Source organism: Bombus fervidus, chromosome 8 (genome assembly GCF_041682495.2).
Source record: "Bombus fervidus isolate BK054 chromosome 8, iyBomFerv1, whole genome shotgun sequence".
Classification (NCBI taxonomy): Eukaryota; Metazoa; Arthropoda; class Insecta; order Hymenoptera; family Apidae; genus Bombus; species Bombus fervidus.
In genome coordinates, this window is record NC_091524.1 from 2,051,231 (window position 1) to 2,072,256 (window position 21,026).

The window sequence follows — 21,026 nt, forward strand, 5'->3', positions numbered from 1 at the left end:
CACGTGGTTAATGTACAATCATTTATAGATGATCCTGGTTCGTTAAGGCGAAAACGACAAAAATTTAATAACAGCCCAAACGCGCTAGTTTTGAGGCATGTACAGACAGAAGCTGAGAAGCGTGAGTATTTTTATCAAACTGTCTTCAATTCTACAGCTTTGATGGGAATGGGTTTGAATAATGTCATTGGCGTCGTCGAATCTTCAAAATTGTTTAGAATACATTGTACTACATTTACTCGTTCTACTTCTTTGGAACTAATTTTCACATTTACATTTATCTCATACTGTATGCAAGAAACGAAGGCAAGCTATCTCAGTGATGCCAGCAATCAATACATTGTGCATTTTCTGAATGGGGTTATTAGCCCGATTTGTTGTAATGATTGTTGTAATGAATATAGGAAATTTGTTGAAAGTTCCAAAAATTTGATCTAACTTGTACATTTGGAACATGTTTACTGTATTTTTACAAATCGCGAATTTACATTTGTCGGAATATCTATGTTTCAGCGCCCTTAAATCATGTCATACTAACTATACGATTAATCCAATCTCTTTGCACACTGGAAACATTCAAATTTAAGAATATTGTATTTATGATGACATATTTTACTCGTCAAATTTTATACAATAGTGCCTAAAATTACAAAAGATTGACTTAAAAGAATTATGAAAAGTTTCCGCTGTGCAGAGTGATATATGTATTTTCATGGATTCGAATCCTCATCGTAAGAAATACTATACTCATATATATACATATACATATATATATATATATATATATTTTCACGCACTGATGAAGAATCTTCTTGTTTTGAAAGAATGATCTTGTTTTATACTTTTTTAAGAACGTATTTTATATAAACGTTTGGAATTTGTACTTGAATGATTGGAGGGCAGTGACTTTGTACATTTAAAAAGAAAGTTGTATTTTTGTAATTATTAATGATGATTACGCGAATGGATACTATTTTTATATCCATTAATGCGATGACAAAAATACTTACATTGTTAGCAATAACGCAACATATTATGAAAACGGGCTGTACAACTTGAATAATACGCAAGTATTCTGCTCTCGTATAAAAATATTGTACTTAAATACTCGGCAATATAATGATAAGAATAGAAATTATGTGCAATATTTGTATGGCAATAGAGATTTTTATAAACTGCTTTGAGAAAGAAAAAGGCTATATCTATATAAAAAAATGTATGACTTATATATACAGAATATATCAATCTATATATACACATATATACATCACTTAATAATGAAAATGACGTGTTTTTATTCTGCTCCCAATCAATTTCAGATTAAAAGAATGATATTTATATAAACAAATTTTTCAGGTACGATATGATAATATTAGTTTAGTTTGTTGATATTTGCTAATCAATATTGACTGTATTTTTTATTGCAATACAAGACACTCAATTTTTATAGAGTGACGTTTGGAGTGAAAATATATAAAATTGCATGCATCTTCTTTATAACTGATCCTTCCCCTTCACTTAAAAAATTTCGCTTTTTAAATGTAGCTTGATCATTTTTACTTTTACATTTTTATAATTATTATGTGCTTTTTAATCATTAGGTGCATTTTTCTTCTGAATAAATTCTATCATATTGTTTTAAAATATCGTGTTCCAAAATTAACATAATATAAATTGTACTGAATCTAACAAATTTATAAGACAAATGTTGTTCATTTGTAGTAAGTAACAAAATAACGAACTTGTATTGCTTTAATTGTTCTATTAGTAGATATTTATTTGTTTTATCGCAATTGTAGATGCTGCAGCGTTAAATCAACCGATCCAATACAATTTTAACATTGTCAAATCAGAAAAAATATCTCCGTACGGAGGCTCAGTCGGAAGTGGAGGATCCTTTCCGTTATATTCTATGGGAACCACTTCTCCACAACCGCAATCTAGTATGCAAACGTTGAGGTAATTCAAAGTTTTTATGTAACTATTGCTTAAAAAATAAGATGTATAGAACAACGGATCTGAAAAAATTTCAATACGTTATACAGGCCACAAGTATCGCCAGGTCGTGCATCGCCGATGGAGTATAGTCCATACAACTCAGCACTTATTCAATCACAACCATCACCGCAATATCAATCAACAAGCAGTCATATAGTACAACAACCATCAACCGGAACGTATGCACAACAACAATTTCCATATATACATGACATATTACAAGTACACCCGCAAGAACAATTAGTGTTAAACAGAGTTACATCAAACTATCATGAAGAATTTCAATCGTTGGACAATGCTGGTAGTATAAGTATTTGCACACATTATTACATCAATCCATTATTGTACCATTATTTTGAAATAATAATTTATATAGCAGGTGGAGTGGAAGGGGCAGATGTCACAAGTGTTCTAGATATGGACAGTCGACAGTACAGTTTTGATTTAAGTTTTAATCAACTTGATTCGGCAGAACTCGCCGCTTTTGATACCGCTCTTTCTGAAAATTTATCCAGTGGATTATCTATTTCAGATTCTACCAAGGTATTGTATATTACAAATCTGCTTATCATGTGATAGTATCAAATGAATGAGAAATTAATCTCTTATTAAATCTAGCCGGAAACGAACAAAGAGACAAACACAGGATCAAGCAACATCGAAGAAAGTAATAACATGACGGATAGTTTTACAAGAATTACTAATAACACTATTCAGGAACTGTGCACTTTAAATAATATGTATAAACCAACGCGGGAAGTTAACGACTGAAACAGCTGAATATTTTATTGATATTGATAACATTGTAAAAAACATCTTATATAAACATTATTCTCTAAACAAAAATTTCTTTGCATGAATACATGTATCATGTAATTAATATTTAATTGGTTGTGATTATATCGCAGTACATTACTGTATAATCTTGTAAAATACTTCTTCAATCGATAATCAGCTTTAAACACTGCTGATATTTTTATATAATCTTTAAAAATCGCTGTTTTCAATATCTTGAATGGAATATTTATCTATTAAGTGATATACAAAATGCTGTGACTGTGATCAAAGTATATTGAAATCTACATGTTTTGACGTGCATGCAAAGTGTCTGAATATGAATTATTGTATAAAATAAAACTCATAGTTTTCATAGAAGAAAATACAGTGTATTATTGTAATAATAATATATTGTAAGACAATCTGCATGCAATATTCGTACAAATTATTTAGTTAAAATAAATATCCACAAACATTAATTTCTGTTATATCTCGTACGCTTATACAAACGTTTGATTTTTATTCTTTACACATTTATGTTTACTACAAATTTGTAAATATATATATTTTGTATTAGGAGTAATATCTGAACGTATTGCTCTGCTCCTAATGTATATCCGATTAAAAAATTTTCAATAATACATGTTCCGTCCAGGTACGTTGATTTATATTTAAACTCTTTTGCCTTAAATTTTAGTATTATATAACTACGGTTACATTCCGCCGTAGATTTTATACATATAATATTCATGGTGTTTTAATTTCCCGGTATCTGATGTATCATTACCTTAAAATCATTATTACAGGAATTATTTTATAAATAAACAATATGTATATATCAGATATAAATAACATTATACTTAAGTACATATGTTTACTATATATACAATTACATCTAAGAATACATTATAATTTTACATACAATTATACGTGTAAATAAACATAGATATTGGAGTTCAGTAATTTTTATCCTGTGTATCACACACTACGTACATGTTTTATTGTAAATTATTCTTGACTATTTACATAACATAGCCACATATAATTCTTAATTTGTATGTACATATATAGAAGGTACGTAAAAACAATCTTAGTCTAAATTAACTTTGAAAAAGTGAGCTGTCGATTAAATATTAAGTAATAAATAGGGAAAGACGCGTTCCTTCACAAACACGTGAAGAATAAAAAAACATCTGTTGTTTTCCAAAATGTATTTACTTAAAAATACAATGAAAGTTCAATTCTGATGGAATGGGCAGAAATATAGTCTGTGGTATCGGTTACTGTTTACGTCGAAAGTGATGATGCGATGGTATCCTGTACAAAAGTAGTTTGAACAAGACTTATGAACACACAAACCAAATTCTTAGCCTAGGATTTCGTTTACCTTTAATTGTGACATGTTTCATTACCAGATTCATTAAGATTCTTAAATTCTTAAATTCTTTTTTCTTTCATTTAATCCTTACCTAACAAACGTAGGGATGTAACGGTATCTAGGCGTTCAGCCTGATTGATTTAAGACCCGTTAGCACCAGTAAATAATTTCCAGAGTCGCGTGCAGTACTAGAGGATAGAAAAGTTCCGTGATCTCCAGCTCAAAGTACAGAACGCAAGTCTATCCTCATATCTTTTGAACATGTTGCAAACGGGGCTTGGTATTGTATTAATAAAATTAAATGGACCTATGCTTATAGTGTATGTATTGTATACTATGAACGCTAAAGTACTCATTTTTGCTCGGGCACCTGTACTTCAAAATAGTTCTTTGTCAACATAATCGTCAAAGTACTATCTTGAAGTGAACACGTGTAAATACATCAGCAGATTGTGTATAAAACAGTACAGTAACAGAGTTCTGGAGATGACATGGCCTGCAAACAATACAATAAATTGTTATGTTTTACACATCGTTATTTATGGTGTGTACTCGAATTTTATTTTTTTCAGTGTAACGTCGAATAAATTGAGTTTATCATATAAACATGTGCATACAGACCACTCCATCTCCTCGGATTCTATGTAGCAGAATTCAGTCCACGAATAGCAGTTTTTTTCATTCTTTTAATACTGCTATTACTGTTATTTGTTTTCGGAAGTTAAACCCATTACTACTTATGAGAACGAATCATTTTCTCTGATCTAACTGCGTTTTATTTAACTATCTCATTCGAAAATATTTGTACATTAAAACGTGGGACATCGTCTCGCATTCAAATTATCGTTACCTTTATTTATTATGCAGCTATGGTACAATGGTATCGTAACCGCAATGTCTCTTCACCCATTTCTTATCTACCAGTCTCCCGAAATAAGTGGTGACATGGACCAATCCATTTGCAAAGATCCACCGACTCTAGCACAAAGAGCATCTATATTTCAATTGTTGGTAACCAGTGAATAGTACTATAACTCATATATTAAAAATTATCTGACACCTTTAATAATTCTATGGGTATGTCATTAATAAGACATTGATCACCGTGTGCACAGGCGACCGCCATAATGAGAATACTGTCACCCGTTCTGCGACAGTCAACGAATCATTGCTCGAGTAGTCCATGACAATGAAGTCAAGATAAAACCATAGTACATAAAATACGAATAAATTACGATCAAATGAGTGCAGTCGAATAGGGAGAGTGTTGTAGTTAATATTGTTTCAACCCTCGGGATAACTTCTGCGTTACAACTTTGACGATTTTTGAAATGCGCTACGTGACTTCGTTTTAAAATTATTAAGTAAATACAAGAAACGTATGTATTAAACAAATTGAATATTTACTTTGAAAAAATAAAACAATGTTCTGCAATATCTGTGCTTTATAAAATAAAAATTCTCTCCCTACTCTATATACTCGAAGTCTAAATTATAACATCCTCTCCACATTACATTACGTTACATAATATTATCATTAATAATAAAATGTTTCTTACTCCATAACTTTATACATATTATGTATAATTATTATGCAATGTTAATCACACATTACTCATCCACACTATCTAGCGCGAGCGTTATATTAATCTTAATTTTTCTCTCGGATCGAACAGGAGCACGAAACAGAGATTTCAAAGACTATCAAAATCTTTTTCATTTTTCTTAATATACAACGAATGTCGAGAGATGTCCTTCTGGCTTTATGTATTTATTTATTTATCTGCTAGTTTTGTTTCTTTACGCACCACTTTATCTATTTTATTTATTTATCTCTTTTTAACCGCTCGCGCTCTTGCAAAGTCATTGCAAATACACATATAGGTTGAAAAGGAAAATCAATCACGCGCACAAGGTGAGAGACATTCGTCGAACTACAAACATAAATTTGATTTCAAATGTAAAAAAATCACTCACAAATGTTCATTTTACACTATTTAAATACAATAGAGCTTTTTATATCTTAAATAAGTTTCCGTTATAAAATTGTCCCGTGAAGAAAGCCAGATGACGGCAAATACCAGTTAATAGGTGGTTTGAATAAAACGATAAATTTGTCTGGGGAACATACACGATATACCAAACGTACGGCTGCGCACGAAGCACTTAGGTATTAAATGGAATCGACATGTACAAGCTCCTCAACGACGAATATACAGTTTTAATTCAAACTACCTAATAGCATTTGGTGATGGCTAGACGACCAGAATTGCGAAGAGCCAAGACAGTAGAACTGCGGCTGCTTCTAATGTGTGTCAGCCCACCACAACTCCGGTGAGGTGGCAATTTTTACTCGTAGGTCGGGAGGCAATAGGGTTTGGGCACGATGGGTATTCAACATTGCTACCAACCACTCAATATGAGAGTAAGTGTTTGCTGAGAAGACTGCCGAAGATCGACGACGGTGCCATGTGCCTACCTCCTTTCTTACTTACATACTCTTCTCTCCTTTTTCATTATGCGTCTTCCTCTTCGTCTTCTACTTCTCCTTCTAATTCACCTTCTGCGTCATCTTCCTCTTCATCTATAAACAAAGGGATTCAAATATACTATATCTTTACCCAATCACGAATATCGATTCCCTTGACGCACACAGATTTATGTCATTAATAATGTTTCGTGAAATAATGGAAAATTTCTCAACTCACCTTCACCCTCTTCTAAATCTTCTTCTCCTTCTGGTATGTCATCATCTTCGTCATCTTCTTCGCCATCTCCGTCAACTTCTTCTTCCTCTTCGACTTCCTCTTCTATCTCTTCCTCTTCTACCTCTCCATCACCATTTTCTTCTTTCTTCTGTTTCTTCGTTTCATCATTTTTTTCCTAAAACATAAAAACAATTATATGTTTGAGTTTTCGGTGAATATTTCTATTTCGAGGTTTTCAATTGAAACGACGTTAAAAATAATTCTCTCATTTCAACTACATTGCCATACGTTCAAAATTCATACATTCTAGAAAGAAGTAGAAGAATTACAGAGATAAAGAGAATCCTAACAGTGACCGAAAGATAAAGGAGAGGGGGAAACGGATGAAGGCTCCCTTCCCGCCAAGAACCATAAGGAAATGAAAAGTGGAGGGGATTTTCCGTTAAAATATGGCGAAACAGGAAGGTACAAAAAACAGCGAGTTCTTTGATGAGAAAGAAAACCACAAAGACAAGAAACATTTAATAAAAAAGAGTTTAAAAACATTGGAAAATTTTTAAGTTAAAATCGATGTTAAATATCGCTAAATATGAAACTTGATAACCCAGTAGGCGTAATTAAAAAAAAGATAGCGATAAATATAGAAGTATGTATTCAAAAAAATCTGTCCTAACTTAATTCGTTGATGTGACAATCTTTTGATGCATAATTTGTACATTTGATTTTTAGTACATATTTGAAATGAAAGCCTACTCTAAAGCTCAATCTTATCAAAGTTACATTTATGTACAGCTAAGAAACGTAAGTCATTATAAAAGGTTCATATCGAATTCTAAAACCGGACAAACAAAAATAAAACGATGTTTTGTAAAGTGTGCGCTTCACACGATCCTTGAAATGCCGGTACCTTAACTTGTGTTCGTACAGCATTACTCGTGACCAGGGTGGATTGTCGTAATAGCATACACGCGCCGTGTCTATCGGCGGTACGAGGAAAGAGGGCATAGAAAACTCACAGAACTGCATCATCCAATCAAAGGGTCGAATCGACTAAGACTAGATGGTGGGAGAAACGTAGGGATTGGCAGACGACTACGATACATGTTTGTAGAAGGGGATGTGTTCGTGCTGCGTAAAGCACACGAAAAGGAAAAGAGGGGAGAAGAGAAATACGAAGCAGCGTGCCCGGATATCGTGCATGGAACTAAGAGTCGCTCTGATTTTCAAACAAAAAGTATGTATATATATAATTTATATATTATGTTTATATACAGTAAAAAAATAAATATATATTGAAGTATATAAATCCCACTGTTCTCTTCGTCATCGTACATCTAAAATTGTAGCATCATCGCGAATGGACAGTCTCAAGGTAATCGTCTCATATTATCAAATGCTTTTATCAAATGAAATGTAATATCTCATTTCACAAACTTGAATACTAAGCACAACGTATAAATATTAATGGTTATTAATTTCACTAACAAGAATAAACGATATTTTTACAATATTGCTTAAGACGATATGGTGAAATGTAAATAGCATGTATACAAAATTCTACAGATACGATCAAATGACGAAACAAAATCTGTTATTCATAAAAACCATTGTTGTTCGGGCAGCTAAGTGTTATGACTGAAACTTGAAGTGTTTTTTTAACTAGAATCTGTTTGCAACTACTTGCTACTGCTATTACATTCATGACGCTACGATGTGATTTACAATAAACAGTAAGCGACAGTGACGTACAGACGCCAGTAGTCACGAAATGACGATTTTGTTTATTATCCCGCATACACGATTACCTATCAACTTATTACTAATCACGAGGTCTTACAGATAACCCAACGTTCATAACCTATCATATAGACTCATTTCATTTCTCTGGCCTGTCGGGTAAACCATGCCATGAATAATCGTTATATAATTCTTTTGTAACACGTATTAATTTGATCATATTGAGTTACCAGAAGCATTTTCGCTTGCCAAGACGAAACGAAATTAAATAGATGTGAAGTAAATAAATTAAGAATAATTAAATGATAATACTAACGCAATCATGAGATACTAATTTAGTGAGATAAGAAATAGGTACTTATCACATTTTGTATAATAAGAGTACTATTAAAGGTTAAATATAAGTATATCAAAAATATTACGCAGAAATTAATGAAATATAGAAAGAACAATATTGTTCTTCGCCAAAAATACATTAACTTTTTACTCATATTCAATAAATATATCGATATCCGAACCTTATTCGAAATTCCCGCCTTTTTCTTCACTTCCATGTTCTTTACTATCTATATGCGCTTGCGTCATAAAATCTGCGAGTCCCGAGTAATATTCATCGTAATGATCACGTAATTACTTGCATCAAGGCATCAATCATAAATGAAAATAAATTTCATTTATGAAACTATCTAACTAATGATTGAATAAAACTGAAATGAAATACAAAAAAGATTTAAATAAATACTGCTAACGGTTTTTATATTTTAATTAAAAGGATGTTATCAAGTACAATGCTAATGGGAATATTTGAAACTATTCCGAACAAGTACGGTTGTGGTTTCCACGTGACATACTATTGCCGCTGCGCGAAGACGCCGCCACAACTTTCTACAATAGCGGCCGAAAGTGTGGATAACCGGCATTTTCGACCATGAATTTCACCTTACAATTTTTATAATAGTAGTCGTACAATGTAATATCGAGGAAAAAATAAACAGTTCCTATCACGGCGCCGAATGACGGTCCGATTTAAGATGAAAAATTACAACGATGTTTTCTCGAAGGTTCGTAACACTACGCGGTATGCTACGAAAGAACAGAGAGGCAGGAGAGACATGGGTATATAATACATGGCGTTGCTCTGCTGGCTGTGCGCGTGGGGTTTTCGATGGAAAGAGAGAACCGAACGCCGACAGAGTCGCGGGCAGAAGGGGAGAGAGGGAAGCAAAGCGAGAAAGGAAGCCTTCAGTGCGGTGTTTATGCACGCAGATCGGTAAACAATTTCAGAGCAACACGTCGACCTGAAACAGATATGTGTTAGTCTATCGATCGTCCGTCAGACACGATTAACCCTCTTACAACGAATTATCGATCAATTACGACATAGAGAGTGAGAGAATAAGCGCGCGCGCGAAAAAGAGAGAATGAGAGAAGAGGAAGGAAGAAGACGGAACGAGCAAGCGAGAGAGCACAATGAACGCGGGCTTGGTTTCGGGCGCCATAATGGAAACCGACAGCGGTAGTGGTGGCGGCAGCAACGGCGGTCGGAAAAATGCGCGGGATGCTCACTTTTCCTAGCTATAACACTGATATTCTAGATAAAAATGGCGTCCATCTTGTGGAAAGAATGCCAAGTAATATGAACCATAGTTTCAACGAAATTTACAAAACCTTGGATACTTATAGAAAGCTTTAAGAGTGCATAACACGAAAACATAATGGAAATGAGCACATGGCGCTAGTAGTTCAGATATCCCGCCCGAATTTCACATTCACATTAACAAAATACAGACGAAAGACAATATTGAATCTGATATTAGCTAGATCGGTAATTATAGACGACATTGTAACAACAGGGGTGATCAACCGAACCGTCGTGCTCGTGGTAGCCACGCGAAATACGATGGCGTCCCTCAGATTACATCAAGAAAACATCGCAATTACGTAGTTATTTTTCCACTCCGAAGTATACACAGAAACGAATGTTTTTTAACATTGTAAAAATACGAAGTCTAATGAAAATGCCGGCCGGCATCCTATCTTTTCTTCCATGCCGTCAGTCGGTTGAAACGGCCACTCGACTGCCCGCCCACCCGTCGTCTATCCATGAAAATATAACTATATCGCGAGTAGAATAGAAATTTATTATCTCACGTTATAAGACACAGATATTTACATAAAATGTGTAAGGAGAAAAATCAGATCGGAAGAATGTTCACGAACTTTCATAGGCTTATATAAATACGACACCGAAATGGTAGACAATGCCGTGATCAAGCAGCGTGGCGCGGAAGCATGGTGTAAGCCGGCGTGTACGTGCTTTCGTGTGTACGTGTATGCTTACGTACAATCGTGAAAAAGGTCGAGAAAGCGGTACTTAAAAAATGAAGTGGGAAAAGCGCAACAACTCACCTCCGCTGGCCTCTTCATTCCTTTGATCTCACACTTCGCGTCTCCGGAAGCCTTGTCGTTCTCAGTCACCTTCTCGACAGCGACCTCGTTATTTTCCTTGCTACTCATGGTGAATCGTGCGTTAAGCAAGATGCCTGCGTGTCTGCTTACAAATGATGAAAAAGATAGAGAAATGTGTACACGTAACAAAACTCCGTGTCCTCGCGCGGCGTCGGTTTCCGGCGAAATGCCCGAGAGAGCAGCGTCGTCAGGCGAAAACCCAAGGGGCAGAGGAGGGGAGAAAGAGGGGAAAGGAGGGTGAGACAGAAACCAACCAGTCAGGAGTGGAGAGTATCGTGTACTGACGACTGTGGCGCGAATAGCGCAAAGCGGACTACTACCCGGCCTCAGCTCGCTTCTAGCATATCCAACCTGGCTTTGTTCAAAAATGAAGATGGCGCGGGTTTGAAACTCGATAAATGTCTGATTGGTTGAAATCATAATATCCTTTCGCGACGTGCCACTGCACCTAATTGGAAAGGTTATAACACTACATAATCTTTTATTATTTCTTATAAAAGTTTTCCACGTAATCCATCCACTTGACGTATAAATAAAATTGAATCTTGCGGAGGACGAGGGGTTCGAGAGTTCGTGGCCTGAGTTTACCGTCTGGTTCGAGGCTATGTCGCTCGATTCAAATAACCTTTGGTGTACGAAACATTTAGATCTTTTCCAACATTTCCTTTGTAAAGAAATCGAAATATATATAAAGAAAAACCAAAATTTTAGATGAAACGAATAATTATTTCTGTATACTTTGAAAATTATTACTTTAAAATGTATATTGCAAGTAACATATTCTAAAGATCATGGCGGGAATTATCCTATAGATAAAAGAGCCAAGCTTTTTGAACGATGCAGACGCACATCTGTCACTGAAAATTCGACAATGAATTGTTGTTTCATTTCTAAGATTTTTATTTGTGAAAGATATCTTACAAATATGTTAAATATGTACGAACTTTTTCATATTAAACTAGAACAAAAATGAATCCAATGATCATTACAAGCCGATTTAATTAATTATTTAGAGAATTACTATTCATTTGTGTAAGAAATTACACGATAAACAGAACATTATACATCAACATCATATTTTTTTCTTTTATACGTTAAGCAATATTTTTTAATCTTGATAATCCTTGAATATGTAGAAGAAATTTTACTTTGCTATAATAAACAATAAGTCGTGAAAAATAAATAAATTGATTATAAAGAATAACAGCGAAAGAAATATTATAACATAATTGCTGTTATTGATTGAGCGTCTTATATATTAAACCAATTTTGATGCCGGCTATTAATGGCGTATATCCAATATGCAATCGAAATTTTGTCTTTGAAAGTATTAAAAACAGTTATATTTGTTTTTACTATGATTTTGCTTGGAAGGAATTTTGTAAAATAATATCACGTTAAACATTACATTAATACTTATATCCTTTAATTAAACAAAGACAATAAATTTTCGATTTTGTATAGTGTATAATATTTGCGCATGCGCAAACATATATATATATATATATATCAATTTCCGGCAAAGATACATTTCCTTTTCTTTCTAAACATTCAAGATGGTAGGTAAACTTTTAATTGGATATATACATAATTTATCCATGAATTCAATCATAATCTTATTGCAATATTACTTTTAACTCTAAATTTTACAACATATATTATATTTGTGAAAAATTAGTATAAATATTCTATGGTTTTTTTTAGACAGAAGTAACAGTCGTAATAGTACTAACATAACCTCCAAAAGTGACATTTTATTATCGTTTTTTTGAAATAAATAGAGAATTGATCGATATTAATAAAATATTAATAAAAACAATAATTTGAAGTTAAAAGAAATGAAGGGTTAATTTAAGTCCTATCGTTTTTGTTGTATATCTGGAAGTAAGTGAATAGTATGGTGCCTATTTCAATGATTTCAGGTAAATGTACCGAAGCAAAGACGCACTTTCTGTAAGAAGTGCAAAGTGCATAAACCTCACAAAGTGACACAGTATAAAAAAAGTAAAGAACGTCATGCATCACAAGGTAGAAGACGTTATGATCGTAAACAACAAGGTTTTGGTGGACAGACGAAACCTATATTCAGGAAGAAGGTATATTTTTAAAATATTATTTGATTTGATATTAATTCTATTAATACAGTTAAAATTTTATGCTAATTTCACGTTTCTTATGTAGGCAAAAACTACCAAAAAGATTGTCTTAAGAATGGAATGTACAGAGTGCAAATATAGGAAACAAATCCCTCTTAAAAGATGTAAACATTTTGAATTAGGAGGTGATAAGAAAAGAAAGGTAAGTATATTGTATGTAATTCTTCCAAAATATTTTATGATATATGTATATATTAACTGATTCAATAATGTTCTTTTTCCAGGGACAAATGATTCAATTCTAGGATTATGTATGAAGTTATGTATGTTAACTTTCTATATGTATTTAATAAGAAATGAAATAAATCTTCTGGAATTTGTATAGTTGTTTATTTTATTAACTATGTTTTATAACGCAAAAATATTTCACGTGTTCAACAGATGAATATTGTTAAGTATTTAATCTCCTTTATTCTTACCATTATCTGTAGATTTCACCTTAGAAGCTGTTTGCTGGGAATCACTGTTAATGTAAGACATAATGATGGTGTTAATGACTTCAATAAAGGTACGATATCAAAAATGACGCACAAAACAAGTTAATAAAATTAGAAAATGTTTCATTGCAAAAGGAATTATTATCCCATATTATTTCTATTCATTTTTTCATATTTCAAAATATACATTGGTTAATTTTTATTATTATATTTTATTATAAATTTGAATTTCAGTTATTAAAATATTAGGACATTTTAAATACAACTTACTCTAAAATAGATGAATCCAATCCTTCTTGTTCCATCTTTAATTTGACAGCTTCTTTTGGCACACCAAAATGTACCATCTTTAAGTATTTTTCATAGCGTGGGTCTTTGTTCACTGGTTGCTTTTCAGCCTGTGTATCTTCAGGCTCATCTGCTTTACTATTATCAGGTTCATCTATTTTAGGTGTACTTTCTTCCTCGTCTTTACTATCTTTATTTTTTATAATATTTTTTGTACTTTGATCTTGTTCCAAGACAGGAACAGATGATAACTGTAAAACATAAATAAATTATCAAAAATTATAAATAATCTTCTTAAATAAATTCACTTGTATAAGTTACTCAAAATAATTAATAATTACATACCCAAGACTCTAAAATTTCTAGTGAAGCCTCTATCCTCTGTAACTTGTATTCAAATTCCAATAATCTTTCTTCGCATGATAGAGTAAATTTGTTAAGAAATGTTACAGTATGCACAATAAAATGATTAATGAAAGAAATTGTCCTTTTCTGATTAATTGGTGGAACCTGGCAATAAAAATATAAGACATAGAAAGGTGTAAAATTATCTTATTATGAATAAGCAGCAGAAAAGAAAGAATGCTGAAATCTAATGTCTGCACCTTTGTACAATCGATAGTTGGCTCGATTATTGGTATTTTGTAATCATTCATTGTACGTTTCAGATGTTATTTCTTGCGTTTGTTGTCTAACTGTCAAACGTCATGAACTTTTAACGCATTGCTCCCATGGATCATGTAGGACTCGCGAAAGGATATGTTCACTAAAAATCGAAATCTTTCAGCTATAGCAGAATACATCTCCTCTAGTGAAATACTCTGCGGATAACGTACAAGAGGCGGGGTATTTAAAGTGTATTACATTACAAACTATTTGAAAATTCATAAGTTATAAATACAAGTAAAAATAATTCAAGCAGGGCATGATCAAAATTCAGTCATTACTTTATTATGTGTTAGTATCTTTCACTTTATGTCTATATATCTCATACAAACAGTTGATATACGTATAACGATCTTATAGTTGAATTTTAATTGATAAAAGTATAACAGTCAGAGGCAACGTAATTTTAATTGCAACCTATAAGCTGATCATATAACTGAGATCACATATAAGGTACCAGAGAGAAGATATTTTTTATTAGTAACTATTTTTCAAATTGTAGATATTTTCAATAATTGATTCAATCAGATTTTGATAGAAAATATTATTTGCTGTAAGTCGATAAAACAGAATATGCGCTGATGGTGTGAACAAGAACTTTTTTGTGGTTGTACAGGTTGGATTTGGAGATTGGGTTGGATGTAACGCGGTACCAAACGCGAGTGATCTGTTGTCAGTAGGAATTAACTGTATGGATATTACCGGGAAAATAAATATTTTTTGAAGAATGGAGTCTCCGCCTGACCTGGAAACAGTTTACCAGGCTGTATATTCTTTATATAATAACTCAAATCCTTCGGGGCCAGGAAAAACATCTCAATGGTTGGACGAATTACAAAAATCAGTAAGTTATTTGTTAGCAATCATTTTTGCAATCAATATATACTGCTTTGTTCTTATATGCGTGTACATCTTCCTATGCGAACTATATAGTTATTGATAATAGTACGATGTAAATGTATAAAACTCTCATTGAAAAATATAGACAGATCAAACAATTTCTAACCTTATGTTAAAAGACTTGAATTCTACATTATAATTTTTTAACTTTACTGCATGTAATTTTCATGCAATAAAAAAGATATAAAAATAAGAAGAAAGTTATGATAGTTATTATGTTTTATATTATATATGACTTTTTTAGGTATTTGCGTGGAAAATAGCAGATGAAATGCTGCAGCAAAAGCGAGATGTTCAATCTTGTTATTTTGCTGCTCAAACAATGCGTACTAAAATACAACTATGTTTCCAAGAATTACCTGCAGAAGCTCATATTTCTTTGAGAGATTCTTTAATGAATCACATATCACAAATTAATGAACACACCAATTCTGCTATTGTTACACAGGTTTATATATATTTTTTCTAACATATCAGTTATATGTGTATCTTTTTATATATGATCATAATAGAAAAGATCATTATTATAGTTGTGTCTAGCACTGGCAGACCTTGCATTGCAAATGTCTTCTTGGCAAAAACCAGTTGTCGATTTAATTAATAGATTTGGTGGATCAACTGCTAGCTTATGGCCATTACTTGAAGTAATGACAGTATTACCAGAAGAAGTAAATTCAAGATCCCTTAGGTATATAAAGATGGAAAGAAAATTTAGAATACAATATATTTATAAATAATCTTTCATATACTTGCTTATATTTGAAAATAATTTTTTTTAAATTTGTATTATATTGCACAGATTAGGAGCCAATCGCAGACAGCATATATTACTTGAACTTAATGCAAGTGCAGATACAGTTACTGAATTTTTGGTAAGTAGATTGAAAATGTATTTTTCTATTGTAAGTAATTCTTGTTATATTTCCAGAAAATGTGTCTCAAAAATGGTGGAGAGAATGTACAAATTCGTGTTACAATTCTTAGATGTTTTACAAGTTGGATTGCAGTACATGCTATACCACTTGTACCTACAAGTGATGTAATTATATATACTCTTCAGGTATATATTCTCAGAAATAGAAAGCGATAACTTTAGATGAATTTCAAATGCAGAATTATACCTCGTTGTTTAGATACTTGGAAATCATATGACTGGATCTCAATTACATGAAGCAGCTGCAGATTGTATATGTGTAATTCTCCAAGTTTTGGAAGAAGATAGTAATAGCAATCGGGACAATAATAGTGAATGTAATATACAGCTGCAACAGTTACAGCTATTTCTTTTTACTAGTGTAATGTCCTTAGAACAAGCATACCATTTGTCTGTAGCACATGAAGATATGGACAAGTAAATTTTATTTCTTTTATATAATTAGAGATATAATGGAACTGAAGGTTACTTTAAGTATTTACATAGTCATTGTATCAATTATGTAGATCGATAAATTATTGTCGGATTTTTACGGAGTTAGCGGAAACATTTTTGGAAACCATGGCAAATGGCTGTGCAGGAGGAAAACAACATTATGCTATCAAGATTCTTGACCTTGTCTTAGTGTGTGTTGGACATCACGATTATGAAGTGGCGCAAATAACTTTCAATCTATGGTACCGTTTATCCGATATAATTCTCTACCAAAAAAATAGTGAAGATCTATATGCAGTGTTCCGTCCTCATATCGAAAGATTAATTGGAGCATTATGCAGGCATTGTCAAATGGAACCAGATCATGTATGTAAATATAATATTCGAAAGTATATTTTTTTTGAAGATATTCTATATGTAATTCCTTTTAACAGTTGGGTCTGGTGGAAGAGGGAGCTGGTGGAGAAGAATTTGCAGATTTCAGAAATCGTGTTTCAGATCTGATAAAAGACGTTGTATTTGTAGTTGGAAGCAGTCACTGTTTCCGACAAATGTTTTCATCCCTAACGGGTGGACCAGGACCACAAGGTCAACCTAATCATGTACCTACATGGGATTCGACCGAAGCTGCTTTATTTGTAATGCAAGCAGTTGCAAAAAATATTTTGCCGTAAGTTTTTAACATAAAAATTCGTATGTACGATGAAATTATTCTTTTACTGAATAAGATTATTATAATTTGACATTTATTATAATATTCACTTACAGAAAAGAAAATGATGTAGTGCCCAAAGTAGTAGAGGCTATTTTAAATTTACCAGAAAATACTCATATAGCTGTTCGTCATACAAGTATACTTTTATTAGGAGAACTTTGTGAGTGGATAGAAAGTCATCCACAGTCTTTAGGTAATGTTTATAGATAATTATAATTTTTGTCTTATTCCTTTCATTTCATAATTTGAAACTAATATTGTAGAACCTGTTTTAAATTTTCTTTTGACTTGCTTAAGTCAAAAGGGTTTGGGAAGTGCAGCTTGTGGTGCATTATTAAGTATATGTACTGCTTGTCCATCACACATGGCTTCACACTTTCCAGGATTATTACAAATAGCACGTTCTCTTGACAGTTTCGCTATCAGCAATGATGCCGCCATTGGTTTACTTAAGGGTAAGATAAAAATTTATTTATGTAACAAAATTATAATATGATATAATGTAACATTTATTGTTTGAAAACAGGAGTGGCAATAATCATGTCCAGTTTGGGGCGTGAAGAACTTACGCAGGCCATGAAAGAATTATGTTGGTTTCAAGCTAGACCTTTATGTGAAATTATGGAACGTAGAATTCCAATTGAAGTAGGAACAAAGACTGACCCTGTGGTATGGCTAGACAGATTAGCCGCTATATTTAGGCATACTGACCTGGACCCTCCAGTTGAGGATCGTTTTGAACCTCATCCTTGTCAAAATGCTGTTACTGAAGTGCGTTTTATGGTTTACAATATGATTTACATAATAATATATGACTCTCTTAAGACACACTCTTTATATCAATTTTATCTTTATATATAGATGTGGCCCGTATTATCAAATGTATGCACAACATATCAAAATGATGCAAAAGTAATGGAGAGATGTTGCCGTTGTTTAAGATTTGCTGTTCGTTGTGTAGGAAAACATTCCGCCCATCTTCTTGAGCCACTTGTAAAACAGGTATCTGTAGCAAATAAATTCTAGATTATAAAACTTTATTAATGGTTTTGGGAATTTTCAGATTGTGCAATTGTACGCAGCTCATCAACATAGCTGCTTTTTGTATCTTGGTTCAATATTAGTTGACGAGTACGCCATAGATTCGGAATGTGTCCCTGGTTTATTGAAAATGTTGGAAGCATTTATTGGACCTACTTTCAATATCCTCCAACAACAAGATGGACTAAAAAATCACCCTGATACAGTAGATGATCTGTTTAGATTATGTGCTAGGTATATACCTTTTATTAATAACACAATAATATATTTATTTTTCAAATGTAAAAATATCTTTATTTTTAATGGTAGGTTTCTTCAAAGAGCTCCAATACCTTTCCTGTGCTCGGTTGTTATAGAGAGTATAATTGACTGTGCCTTAATGGCCTGTAGCTTAGACCATAGGGATGCAAATGTTTCAGTAATGAAATTTTTTTATGATCTTTTGCACTGTGGTCGCAACAATGAGGTAACTTATAATGAAACTTGATATTTTATAATTAATAGCAATAAATTTTTATTGATATTTTTATTTTTTTCCAAGAATCGGACGGATTATACAATACGACGGGAATTAGTACAACGCATATTAAAAGAAAAAGGACAAACTTTAGTCATAAGGCTTCTTCATGCATCAGTGTTTTCATTATCGTCCTACATGTTATCTGATGTAGCAGATGTTTTTAATGAACTTTCTGTAACTAATAGACAAGTAAGAACACTGATTCTTAGTAATTTCTGCCTACTAGTTGATTCATTATGTTTACAATTTAAATTAAAATTCAATTAAAATTAACAATTTTAAAATTAAAATTTTATTTGTCTTTAGCTACTATCCAAGTGGTTAGAAGAAGCCATTAAGACTATGCCATCACAAAATGCAGGTGGTTCTCCTACAGCACAACCCGAGCAGCTGTTTGAATTTCATAATACGGTTGTAAGGTATATCAAATAATTTTAATAATTTTTAATTCTGTCTGTATTTGAAGTACAGGAATTTCACATAACTTTTCTTTCAGGGCGGAAACACCAAAATCGATAAATCATGCCTTACGCAATTTTGCACGTTTGTATCGCTGATACATTTTAATGTAAAAATTAAGACTAAAGATAACAAAATTGTAAACAGCAAAGATCTTCCAGGACCCTCCATTTGAAGGTATTAAAGAAAAATAATTATTGTGAAATGGTAAGTCTATGCTGTAAAAATGTATTAGTGAATTTTTAAATACTTTGTATTTGTTTACTATCTACACATTCCTTCACAAAGTATGTAAAACGGATAAATATAAGCCGACCATCTTGTAATATGTGTTTCTTAATTTTACACACAAACATTGTATTTAATAACTTTTTTTAACATATATATTTTTGCCATAAAAGAACGTATTAAATATAGAATTTTACACACTGCTCATTTATCAATTATTTATGTTGCTATTAATATAGTTTTATTGCATTTGTTTCCTATAATCTTCGAATATATGATAACTATCAGAAAGAATATCCGGATTACCTATTATATTAGGTATGTATCTAGTCAACTATTTGAAATAACATTACGCATACTTTGTAGATAAAGTGCAGGTAGTAAACACTAAAAAATCAGAGTGATATATATTTTTGCTTTCCGTTTTATTTACACGAACAATCCCATAATGGAATACTATTACATTACATAAAAAATATAAAAGATATGGTATTCGATTTGACACTCATTAAAATATATTTTACAATTATGTTTTTAATGCTTCACGACTTTTCTTTATATGACTATAATAATATGGAGAGCAAGCAACAAACTTTGCAAAAGGAATTTTAGTAAACATCTGAATAACATGTTAAAGTATTTAAGAATAGATTAATAATATTACAATGTAAATCATCTTGTGCATACATGTTGCAAGGAATGAAACATATGTACGAATTTTACATGATAAAACTTATTCACATTTCTGTATCTTTTTCACATGTTTCGCGAAATATAATTTTATATACATGTAGATCACGTCTAATGAGATCTGTTATGTGATAATGATTATTGGGAAACAAATTTGTATCCTGCATTCTCATTGTATGAACAGACATTTGAAAGTAAAGTGTTCAATAGTTCTAAATCATGTTAATGTTTCTATCAATTTGTCGTGAAATATAATTCTAATCACGTGTTTTGAAACAAAGTGGCACATAATGGTGCAACTCATACAATGAAAACATAAATAAAAACTATATACATTTTACACAATGGTTACCTTGTACAAATAATTTACATAATTAACTTCTTATAAATTGTTAATGTACAGATAAATTAATGAAAATAAGCATTGATATTAATAAGAAAATCAATTACGATGTAAGATGGAAATAATTAAACTGTAAGAATATTTTAA

The 21,026-nt window shown here is 32.1% G+C and overlaps 5 protein-coding genes across 9 annotated transcripts in view; 3 read left to right on the forward strand and 2 right to left on the reverse strand.

Annotated features, from left to right (window-relative positions):
• Positions 1-3,720, forward strand: part of Dl (dorsal) — an 8,638-nt gene extending 4,918 nt beyond the window's left edge. The window contains exons 8-12 of one of the 4 annotated variants that reach the window (XR_011800413.1): positions 29-121; positions 1,800-1,959; positions 2,046-2,295; positions 2,375-2,541; positions 2,617-2,844. Coding sequence is in view for 2 of the 4 variants with exons in the window: in XM_072008440.1 (XP_071864541.1) it covers positions 29-121; positions 1,800-1,959; positions 2,046-2,299; positions 2,375-2,541; positions 2,617-2,769 (827 nt within the window). In the remaining 2 variants the exon portion in view is untranslated. Of the gene's footprint in view, positions 1-28; positions 122-1,799; positions 1,960-2,045; positions 2,300-2,374; positions 2,542-2,616 lie in introns of all 4 variants that reach the window. The other 3 variants (XR_011800414.1, XM_072008441.1, XM_072008440.1) reach the window with 3 other exon arrangements.
• Positions 3,721-3,971: 251 nt separating this feature from the next.
• On the reverse strand, positions 3,972-11,400 carry LOC139989814 (uncharacterized). Its single transcript, XM_072008449.1, has 3 exons — positions 11,008-11,400; positions 6,862-7,036; positions 3,972-6,737 (listed from the first exon to the last, which is right to left on the reverse strand). Exons 1-3 carry the CDS (start codon positions 11,113-11,115, stop codon positions 6,670-6,672), a joined length of 351 nt encoding a protein of 116 aa, XP_071864550.1. The 5' UTR covers positions 11,116-11,400; the 3' UTR covers positions 3,972-6,669.
• Rpl36a (ribosomal protein L36A) lies at positions 8,204-13,543 on the forward strand. 2 transcript variants are annotated; one of them, XM_072008455.1, is made up of 4 exons: positions 8,204-8,233; positions 12,990-13,163; positions 13,249-13,365; positions 13,448-13,543. In XM_072008455.1, exons 1-4 carry the CDS (start codon positions 8,219-8,221, stop codon positions 13,466-13,468), a joined length of 327 nt encoding a protein of 108 aa, XP_071864556.1. In that variant the 5' UTR covers positions 8,204-8,218; the 3' UTR covers positions 13,469-13,543. The 2 variants fall into 2 exon arrangements, with proteins under 2 accessions (XP_071864556.1, XP_071864557.1); XM_072008456.1 differs by lacking the exon at positions 8,204-8,233 and adding an exon at positions 12,571-12,626.
• Ccdc53 (Coiled-coil domain containing 53) lies at positions 13,532-14,790 on the reverse strand. Its single transcript, XM_072008450.1, has 4 exons — positions 14,554-14,790; positions 14,294-14,458; positions 13,931-14,199; positions 13,532-13,686 (listed from the first exon to the last, which is right to left on the reverse strand). The coding sequence occupies exons 1-4, from the start codon at positions 14,602-14,604 to the stop codon at positions 13,623-13,625; spliced, it is 549 nt and encodes a 182-aa protein (XP_071864551.1). The 5' UTR covers positions 14,605-14,790; the 3' UTR covers positions 13,532-13,622.
• Positions 14,791-14,965: 175 nt separating this feature from the next.
• On the forward strand, positions 14,966-21,026 carry Tnpo-sr (transportin 3). Its single transcript, XM_072008434.1, has 18 exons — positions 14,966-15,067; positions 15,231-15,458; positions 15,759-15,962; positions 16,045-16,202; positions 16,314-16,386; positions 16,443-16,574; positions 16,648-16,865; positions 16,955-17,249; positions 17,318-17,553; positions 17,652-17,791; positions 17,862-18,053; positions 18,125-18,369; positions 18,460-18,600; positions 18,662-18,873; positions 18,949-19,105; positions 19,181-19,348; positions 19,466-19,578; positions 19,656-21,026. Exons 2-18 carry the CDS (start codon positions 15,342-15,344, stop codon positions 19,714-19,716), a joined length of 2,862 nt encoding a protein of 953 aa, XP_071864535.1. The 5' UTR covers positions 14,966-15,067; positions 15,231-15,341; the 3' UTR covers positions 19,717-21,026.

What these genes read in the sequence shown, in the direction of transcription:
- Rpl36a (XM_072008455.1), top strand. An exon ending in AACCTATATTCAGGAAGAAG is followed by an intron (nt 13,164 to 13,248) that starts GTATATTTTTAA and finishes TTTCTTATGTAG; the next exon opens with GCAAAAACTACCAAAAAGAT. An exon ending in GAGGTGATAAGAAAAGAAAG is followed by an intron (nt 13,366 to 13,447) that starts GTAAGTATATTG and finishes TTCTTTTTCCAG; the next exon opens with GGACAAATGATTCAATTCTA.
- LOC139989814 (XM_072008449.1), bottom strand. Translation starts at nt 11,115, where the DNA reads ATGAGTAGCAAGGAAAATAACGAGGTCGCTGTCGAGAAGGTGACTGAG. An exon ending in GAATGAAGAGGCCAGCGGAG is followed by an intron (nt 7,037 to 11,007) that starts GTGAGTTGTTGC and finishes TTTATGTTTTAG; the next exon opens with GAAAAAAATGATGAAACGAA. An exon ending in AGATTTAGAAGAGGGTGAAG is followed by an intron (nt 6,738 to 6,861) that starts GTGAGTTGAGAA and finishes CTTTGTTTATAG; the next exon opens with ATGAAGAGGAAGATGACGCA.
- Ccdc53 (XM_072008450.1), bottom strand. Translation starts at nt 14,604, where the DNA reads ATGAATGATTACAAAATACCAATAATCGAGCCAACTATCGATTGTACA. An exon ending in CAACTATCGATTGTACAAAG is followed by an intron (nt 14,459 to 14,553) that starts GTGCAGACATTA and finishes TTTTATTGCCAG; the next exon opens with GTTCCACCAATTAATCAGAA. An exon ending in TTGGATTCATCTATTTTAGA is followed by an intron (nt 13,687 to 13,930) that starts GTAAGTTGTATT and finishes TTACATTAACAG; the next exon opens with TGATTCCCAGCAAACAGCTT.
- Tnpo-sr (XM_072008434.1), top strand. Translation starts at nt 15,342, where the DNA reads ATGGAGTCTCCGCCTGACCTGGAAACAGTTTACCAGGCTGTATATTCT. An exon ending in CGCCATTGGTTTACTTAAGG is followed by an intron (nt 18,054 to 18,124) that starts GTAAGATAAAAA and finishes GTTTGAAAACAG; the next exon opens with GAGTGGCAATAATCATGTCC. An exon ending in GTCAAAATGCTGTTACTGAA is followed by an intron (nt 18,370 to 18,459) that starts GTGCGTTTTATG and finishes CTTTATATATAG; the next exon opens with ATGTGGCCCGTATTATCAAA.